General features: G+C 44.7%; 1 protein-coding gene across 1 annotated transcript in view; it reads right to left on the bottom strand.

Moving 5' to 3' along the window:
• Positions 1-10,000, bottom strand: part of LOC143288386 (calcium release-activated calcium channel protein 1-like) — a 46,769-nt gene that overhangs the window by 32,633 nt on the left and 4,136 nt on the right. The window contains exons 3-4 of the mRNA XM_076596790.1: positions 7,538-7,844; positions 4,079-4,343 (exon numbers count right to left, since the gene is read on the bottom strand). Coding sequence (XP_076452905.1) covers positions 4,079-4,343; positions 7,538-7,844 — 572 coding nt within the window. The remainder of the gene's footprint in view (positions 1-4,078; positions 4,344-7,537; positions 7,845-10,000) is intronic.

Genomic DNA, 10,000 nt, shown 5'->3' with positions numbered 1-10,000 from the left:
AGCACTGACGCAGTGCACCACCATTCATTCACTGACTGCCTGTCATAAGAATGATAAGAATAAACTGAAATCCCAGGTGTGTGGGGAAAGAGTCGAGGAGAGGGGGGGAGGGAGGGGTTCGGGGAGGGGAGGGGGGGCGGGGGGGGGGGGGGGGGGGGGCGGGGGTTGAAGGGAGATCTTAAGTGAAGCGTCACGGCCAGGACCGGAAGTTGTTAATAAGTTTGTCACCACCACCACACTTGGACAGGGGGGTGGAGGGGTGGGGGTTTGGGGGGTGGGTGGGGGGGAAGGGGAGTGGGAGAAAAGGATGGACTGATGGCCTTGTCTTGTTCTTATCTTTTACTCCCTCCCCCCCTCCCCAACCCCCCCTCCCCCCACCATACACAGATTTTCTGGTGTTGTCATTCATAACGCCGACTGACCATGTTCAGGCTGTCTTCCTGCCTTGCGTGTGTGTGTGTGTGTTTGTGGAGGGTGGTGGGGTGGTGGGGGGAGGGGTAGGGGGATTGGGGGGAGAGGGTGTGTGTGGAGTGGGTGGGTGTGGGGGGTGGATATGGGGGTGTAGGGTGTGTGTGGGGTGGGTGCGTGTGGTGGATAGGGGGAGAAGGGTGTGTGTGTGTGTGTGTGTGTGTGTGCCTCTGTGTGTGTGTGTGTGTGTGTGTGTGTGTGTTGGGGGTGGGGTGGGGGGACGTGGGGGGTGGGGGGTGATAGGGGTTGAGGGTGATGGTGGTGGGTGTGGATTGGCTGGGTGGTTAGCTCTGTGTGTGTGTGTGTGTGTGTGTGTGTGTGTGTATGCAGAGAAGAGTGTGAAGAGGAAAGTGAAGGTGGTGACGTCTCACTCTCGCTTTCACACACACACACACACACACACACACACACACACACACACACAGAGAAACAAACAAACAAACATATACAGTTTCAAGAATTCAAGATTTAATCAACCTTTCACCACCCATTTTGGGGCATGAAGGTTTTCAGGAAACAACACCAACACCAACAACAAAACAACGTAAATCAGGAACACAACAAGGTTTATCCTAGCGGTTTGCATCAATCTGAGTAAGCTAGTGGTAAACATTTCTCCATGTGCACGAAAATGTCCTATGCAATATGACACGTTTCATTGTCAACAGAACCCGTTTGCCTGCAAAATGTAATTAACAAACGAGAACATAGACTTTGGACATTAACAGTTATCAGGCAACAATCTTTTTTTTTTAAATTTTGATTTGATATGGATACTTATACAGCGCCTGTCCTGAGTCGGAGACCAAGCTCTAAGCGCTTTACAAAATCGGGGGTCATTAGCACAACAGGCTGCCTACCTGGGTACGCGTTCATCATTCGTTTCCTGTTCTACTCAATCATCAAATTATTTCAGGCACGTAAACATATACAGATCAACAGACATGTAACATTTTACGTGTATGACCGTTTTGTTTATTTACTCCACCATGTAGGAAGCCATACTCCGTTTTCGGGGGTGTGCATGCTGGGTATGTTCTTGTTTCCATAACCCGAACGCTGACATGGATTACAGGATCTTTAACGTGCAGTATTTGATCTTCTGCGTGCGTATACACACGAAGGGGGTTCAAGCACTAGCAGGTCTGCACATTATGTTGACCTGGGAGATCGGAAAAAGTATCCATAAGTAAGTATCCATATAAAAAAAAGTCAACAATATTTTACGAATCAGATAAATCTGGACACTGCATAATAGAATAACACTAACCACTAACACTATTCACAGCCCCAAGTTCACTTTAACTCTCTCCATACGAACGGCGAAAGAGACGACGTTAACAGCGTTTCACCCCAATTACCATCATCAAAATAGTGCAAGCGGAAGGCTCTTATACCGAAGACGCGAATGTTGACAAAGAATACCACAATTTTGACGACGGAAGCTAAAGGTTGGGTCATTCAGACACCCACTGGACATCCGAGGGGTCTGTGTAGTGGAGAAGAGAGGACTGGCCGTACTGAGTGGGTTAACTCCAGCTTGAAAAGCAAACAATCCGAGTTCTTAGCGTCGCGGACTTACGACTTGGAGAACGTGGGGGGGTTGCACTTCCAGTGTATGTGGGTTTTTTCGGCACGCTGCCGGCTCCTGTCCCAGAGTTGGGTGTGCTGGAGGCTTAAATGGTCAGTCGGACTGGGACCACATACACTAAAGCATCAACTATCATCCACTTCACAGGTGCGTCTTTGGGTGTGTTGCTCAAATGTCCTGTTGAAAACAGCAAGTCAGTGTCTGTACCTCTCGGGTCTGGTCAACGCTGGGATGTTCTTATGAAAAGAAGTGCAGAGTACAGCTTTGTCAAGTAGTCCCGAACCAAAAAAATGGACATATACAGCCTCATCATCATCATTATCATTATCCAACTTTATCATCCATATATTTAAAACAAACAAACAAACAACACCAACGTTCTGTAGTTGGTTTTTTTGTTTGTTGTTGTTGTTGTTTTTAAAATCCTACTCTCATGGTGACATCAGTTTTGTATTTCGTATTTCTGTATTTCTTTCTTTTCTTCTTTTTTTTTTTTATATCACAGCAGATTCCTCTGTGTAAAATTCGGGCTGCTCTCCCCAGGGAGAGCGCGTCGCTACGCTACAGCGCCACCCCCATTTTTTTGCATTTTTTCCTGCGTACAGTTTTACTTGTTTTTCCTATCGAAGTTTATCGTCTCATCTGAATGACTAGCGTCCAGACCACCACTAAAGGTCTAGTGGAGGGGGAGAAATTATCGGCGGCTGAACCGTGATCCGAACCAGCGCGCTCGGATTCTCTCGCTTGCTAGGCGGACGTGTTACCTCTAGGCCATCACTCCACATTAATTGATCCCCTGTCCACTCTCACTTGGGGTGAGTCCTGTCAAGGTTTCCAACACAGTGCTCTATTCCAAGTATAATCAAGATTTACGAGCAAGATATGCGTCAATGACAAAGAGAGCGCGCACACACACACACACACGCACACACACACACACACACACACACAAACACACACACACACACACAAACACACATACACACACACACACACACAAACACACACACACGCACACACACGCACACACACACACACACACACACACACACACACACACACACACAGTCATGTCCACACATGACATCCCTGAAAACAGTTTGTGTACATAATTATGCGTTTTGGGGCCAGATTCAAACTGAACTTTTGTTCCAGCATGACGAATTGGGTATCGAAGTTTGTTGTCCTAAAATGATTTGCCTGTGCTGTCTCTGTTTCTCTGTGTCTGTGTGACTTTGTCTCTGTCTCTGGCGTTTGTGTTCATGACCTTTGAGATAATCATTTTCCCACCCCTCTTGTGGCAGATCTGTGGCAGTAGGGAAGTTTATTCGTCTTCACCTTCTGCTCTTACTTTTCTTCTTCTTCTCCTTCTTCTCCTCCTCTTCCTTCTCCTTCTCCTCCTCCTTCTTCTTCTCCTCCTCCTTCTTCTTCGCCTTTGACTATGTGGAGTCAATAAAGGAGCGCCTTTCTATGTAACCAACGGAACTCTCAACACAAGGGCCTCACAGCTCTTCTTTTTCTTCTCCTCTTCTTCTTCTTCAAGGATCAACACAGTGGCGCCCTCTCTCAGAACAAATTAATGGTCCAGAGCTCTCCAGTCGTTGTGCATGCTTGTGTGTGTGTGTGTGTGTGTGTGCTGTGCATGAGAGAGAGAGAGAGAGGTGGGGGAGCGGGGCGGGGGGGGTGCGGGGGGGGGGGGGGGGGGGGGGGGGGAGGGAGAAAAAGACCGTCTGTGCTCGTGTGCATATGCATGTTTCCTCTTTTGTGTGTGTGTGTGTGTGTGTGTGTGTGTCCATCCATCCATCCACCCATCCAGCCAGCGGAGAATCGAGACTCCCCTCCCCACCCTCCCCACCCACCCCCACCACCTCATCCACCCTACCCCTCTAACTCCCCACCCACCCCCCCACCAACCCTTACCCTCCCTGCCCCCCCCCCACCCCCAACTCCTCCCCCCCACACCCCTATCCCCCTAACCACCAACCCCCCCCCCCCTCCCTTCCCACGCTCTCTGCCTACACGAGCTGCACCCGAAGACTGCCCTGGGTCCTGGAGCGACGGCTGATGTCGGTGGCCATGGCCTGCAGGGCCCTCAGCCCTTCCTCGTGCCGCTCGTGCTTGTGGGCCAGCAGCCGCCGGTAGAAGAGCAGCGAGAAGACGACGAAGAGGAGCGCGGCGGGGACTACTACGGCGGTGGAGGCGACGGCGGCGTTGGGGCTCACAGCGTTGAACTTGACCCAGGCCAGGAGGGCGATCTCCACCATGAACAGCAGAATGCCCACGCCTGGTTGGGAGTGGGGTGGGGGTGGGGGGTGGGTGGGGTGGGGGAATGATTAAAAAAAAAAGAGAAATAAAATAAAAACAAAATAAAATACAAGGTTGGGGTGCGTGCGTACGTGGGTGGGTGGGTGGGTGGGTGATTTGGGGCAGAGATGGTCGTCAATTTAAATCAAATCAAATAAAGAAAAGAAAAAAAAAGAAAAGAAAAACGCTTTATTAATTCAATCCACATGGAAATTAACTTATGCAAATCACAGGCTCGTTGTAAACACTGACCAACATAAAGTGATCATGCGCAGCAGCATAAAAAGATTTCCCAATAATTGCTAACGATAGACCAAACTGAACATCTACCCCCCTCTCCACGCACACTGACATGCGTGCTCAGAAAAAAAACATGGCTAATTATACTTCATAGAAACTGGGGTGACTTGTATTTTGCGCGCGCGCGCGCGTGTGTGTGTGTGTGTGTGTGTGTGTGTGCGTGTGTGCAAAAACTAATTTTGAAGGTATATATGATTCAAAAGAGATATGGCCACGATGTCCTGCTGTTTACCAAGCACTGATGTATGATATATGATGCATGTCAATGTGTATTACTTTGGTGTGTTCGTGTCAGTTAAACGCAGGTATGTTTCATGATGTCCATTATGTTTTACTTATTATTATGTATTACTCAGGCGAGGGTATATGTTATTTTTAAAAGAGGGTATGACATATCTATGGTGTGAATAATGCATGACTGACGGACCTGATTATATGTCATTTTTGTTAAGGCGTGATACGCTGTCTATGATGAAATTTATAAGGTTGGGGTTTTTTTTCTTTCAAACTTTTATTTGTGTCCGACACCCTTTCATAATGGGCAATGGCCTATATATGAATATATCGTCCATCCATCCTCTCTCTCTCTCTCTCTCTCTCTCTCTGTGTAGTATTGTGTAGTGCATGCTATGACCTATATGTAGCATTGTGTAGTGCCTGCTATGACCAATACGTAGCATTGTGTAGTGTAGATCCTGTTTCAGTCAAGGCGGGGACTGGATGTTAAAAAAAAAAAAAAAAAAAAAAAAAAAAAAGCGCGCCAGTGCTTATCTATCATCCTCGCAAATAAAGAATTTGTCTTGTCTTGTCTTGTCTTGTCTCTTGTCTCTCCCTCCCCCCTCCCCACACCCACTCCCCAAGTCCTTCTACATACCCAACCCCTCTCCAACACCCACCCACGCAACCAGCTCTTTCTACTTTTATATCAACGACAGTTTTAAAGGAGTGCACACACTGGCCGACTTTTTTTTTAGGGAGAAAAACAAACACACTGGGTGACAGTTTTGGGAGTGCACACACACACACACACACACACACACACACACACACACACACACACACACACACACACACTGGTTGACTTCATTAGGGGAAGCAAACACAGAGAAAGCCGTGCCAAAGAGGGGACAAGGGGATGAGATTACCCCCCCCTTCTTTTTCCAACACGTGTCAAAAGAAGAACACACACACACACACACACACACACACACACACACACACAGACTCGGAAACACACACACACACACACACACACACACACACACACACACACACACAGACTCGGAAACACACACACACACACACGCACGCACGCACGCACGCATACACACGCACACAGACTCAGAAACACACACGCACGCACGCACACACACACACACACACACACACACACACACACACACACACAGCGGCAACTCTCAACATGAAAGGGGGGGGTGAAGGGTGGGGAAACAGTGTAATGACGTAGATTAAATACACACGTCATTGTTTGACTGCGTCTTTTTAGTTTCCTCACGTCATCTTTTATGTGGCTTCTCCTCCCACTCCTTTCACCTTACACCGTGGGGGGGGGGGGGGGGGGGGGGGGGGGGCACGATGTTCTCTTTCAAGACGTGGTTTGTTTGGGTGATAAACTCTTTCCTTCAAAAATCACGATGACAAATCCGTCTTCCACTGTCATGTCAACTATATATATATATATATATATATATATGTGTGTGTGTTCGTCTTCAGTTTAACGTCTTTCCACCTGAAGTGATATTAGACGAGAGAGAAAAAAACAAAAAAAAAAAAAAAAAACACCGTGGGGGTAGGGGTTGTGGGAGGGTCGTGGGGGGTAAAAGTGTGTGTATGTGTGGAGGGTGAATAGGGAGAGACAACGCTAGGGAAAATGGAAACGTTATAAACGCCAACATCAAACAACTATAACAAATATATATATATATATATATATATATATATATATATATATATATATATATATATATATATATGTGTGTGTGTGTGTGTGTGTGTATTTATATGTATGTATGTATGTATATATATATATATATAAAAGAAAAAGAACTGACGGTTATGAGTAGGTGGCATTGTGTATGGTGCATGCTGGCAAGTTTAAGTGAAGGGTATAAAAATCATTATAGGGTCTGTGTAACTGATTCAAAGAAGGCGCCATGAAAGGCGTTGGACCTTTGATTCGGTGTTCACCAGTAATTGGGGTTCGAGCCCCCCCCCCCCCCCCCCATTTTGGAATCAAACCACCAAACACTCAACCCCCCATCTCGAAGAATCAAACCATCAAACACTCAACCCCCCATCTCGAAGAATCAAACCACCAAGCACTCAAACCCCTCAAAGAATCAAACCAGTTTTAACTCAAACCACCAAACACTCAAACTGCCAAAGAATCAAACCACAGAACACTCAACCCCCCCAAACACTCAAACCACCAAACATGCAAACCACCAAACACTCACCCCCCCCCAGGCCCCCCACCTCCACCCCACCCCTCCAAATAATCAAACCCCCAAATAGTCAGACCCCTCAAAACCACTTTACACTCAACCCCCAAAGAAAGAAACCACCACTCACCGCCCCCCCCCCCTCCCCGAACCCCCCCCCCCCCCACCCCCCCGACCATCCCCCCGAATCAAACCACCAAAACACTCAAAACCCCCCACATACTCACCCGTCCCCCCCCCCTCTCCCCCAACGACCCCCCCACCTCAAACACCCCAAAACCATTCAACCCTCCCTTCCCCCCGACAACACCCACCCCCCCTCCGCACCCCACCCACCAAAAAAAAAAAAAAAAAAAAAAAAAAAAGACTCGAACCACCACTACCACCACCACGAACCAACCAGCCCACTCACCAGTGGAGCAGATCCAGGCCATCTCCACACAGTGCCGCATCTTCTCGTGGGGCGACTCGCTGACGGCCTGGTGGCTGACCTCCGAGGTGACGGCCTCCATGCTGGGCAGGATGCAGGTGGAGATCATCAGGGCGATCAGGTGCACCGTCACCAGCAGGGTCGTGCACACGCCGAACACCACCAGCAGTGCATCCGGGACATTGTCACTGTCACTGCCGTCACCGCTTCCGCCACTGCCGCCGCCATTTTGGCTCTTCCCTGGCGTAGTAGTTTTGGGCGTGTCCACTTGAATCTCCACGATCGCCACCTGGGGGCGTGGGTTGTTGTTGTTATTATTATCATTGTCATTGTCATTGTTATTATTATTATTATTATTATTGTTGTTGTTGTTGTTAAAGTTGATGTTATCATTATTATTATTATCATTAATGTTGATGTTGTTATTATTATTATTATTGTTGTTGTTGCTATTATTATTATTTTTATTCTTGTTCTTGTTGTTGTTGCTGTTGTTATTATTATTACTATTATTATTATTATTATCAATGCTGATGTCATCATCATCATCATTATTATTATTATTATTATTGTTGTTGTTGTTGTTGTTGTTGTTGTTGTTGTTGTTGTTGTTGTTGTTGTTGTTGTTGTTGTCGTCGTCGTCATCATCATCATTATCAATGTTGTTGTTATTATCATTATTATCATCATCATCATCATCGTCATCATCATCATTATTATCAATGTTGTTGTTGTTGTTGTCATTGTTATTATTATTGTCATCATCATCATCATCATCAATGTTGTTATCATTATCATTATCATCATTATCATTATTGTTGTCGATGTTGTTGTTCTTGTTATTATTATTATCATCATTATCGTCATCATTAGTATATTGTTGTAGTAGTTGTTGTTATCATCATTATTATCATTGTTGTTGCTGTTATTATTGTTATTATCATTAGTATTATTGTTGTTGTTGTGTCCTAGTTTAGCATCTAAATTATTGCACTGATTGGTTACATTTCCGTGGTTTGTGACGCGAAAAACGAAAAAACAAAAAAAAAAAAAAAACCAACAACAAAAAAACAAAACTCTTATCAGTATTATCATTACTCATCGTCTGTTTCGTCTTCCTCCTTCGACTACTATATTATTATTATTATTATTGTTGTTGTTGTTGTTGTTGTTATCGTTATCATCATCATCATCATCATTAGTATTATTGTTGTAGTAGTAGTAGTTGTTGTTGTTGTTATTATCATTATTGTTGTTGTTATTATTGTTATTATCATTATTATTAGTATTATTCTTGTCCTATTTAACATCTAAATTATCGCACCGACTGGTTACATTTCCGTGGTTTGTGACGCGAAAAACGGAAAAAAACCCCACGTTATTTTAGCGACTGAATCCGCATGAAAACTGAACTAAATAATAACGTACAGAATAAGAACTGAAACCCTGAAAATGGATCACAAACATGTACTAATGGTGGTAATATCGTTCCATACATGCACAAAAATTGCCGGTACAATAGGTGCAGTAATTCAGGATGCTAAAATAGGAATTTAGCATTACTATTATTGTTGTTAATGTTCATGATGATGATGATGATGATGATGTTATAGTCCTTCTCCTTCTTCTTAAGTAATTTCTTATATTAGAATTAAAAAAATAAGGGGCCTGTTTCAACGACATTTTTCGTGCATAGTTGTATGAAGCATTTTCAATATTACTGGATGTTGTTACACCATTTGCTGTAGTTTTATATTCTATTTTGAAGGTTAAACTCAATTCTGATACCGATTAAACCGTTGTACTTCTTTAATATGGGGTCATTTTTTTTTTTATCAAGTCCACATTTTATTATCTGCATTGACGCATTCGTTTAATGAATCTGTGCGAACTGGAGGGTCGTTCCATTATGTTTTAGGCCTCTCAAAGGTGAACAAAAACTATGGTTACTTGAGCTGACAGATGTCAGTTGGTGTCCATGGTATGGATCATTTCGCGTCATCTTTGAGACCAACTCTTTGTTTCAGAAGAGCGGACTACAAAATGCATAAGTGTTTAATTTCTCAAATGCCTGCATTGCAAAACTCACAAAAATTTTTTTTTTTTTCGTGTAAAAAGGTCCCAGAATTTAGGATAATAAAATATGAATTACCTTGTTGTTGTTGTTGTTGTTGTTGTTGTTGTTGTTCTTTTTCTTATATAGCGCATGCTTTCGGTCGGAGGCCATACTCTAAGCATTTTACAAACGGGGTCAGCTCGATAGTCCGCCGGCTCGTTAATCCCTCTAAGGAAAACAAAACAACAACAACAACAAAACCAACAAAAAACAAAACAAGAAAAACACCCAAAACAACAACAACAAAACACACACACACACACACACACACACACACACACACACACAACAGACAAGAACAACAGTGAAATACAACTGTATTGGCACTT

This window comes from Babylonia areolata, chromosome 12, assembly GCF_041734735.1.
Source record: "Babylonia areolata isolate BAREFJ2019XMU chromosome 12, ASM4173473v1, whole genome shotgun sequence".
Classification (NCBI taxonomy): domain Eukaryota; kingdom Metazoa; phylum Mollusca; class Gastropoda; order Neogastropoda; family Buccinidae; genus Babylonia; species Babylonia areolata.
Note: the sequence above shows the minus strand (reverse complement) of the source record. Positions and strands in the feature narration are given on the sequence as shown.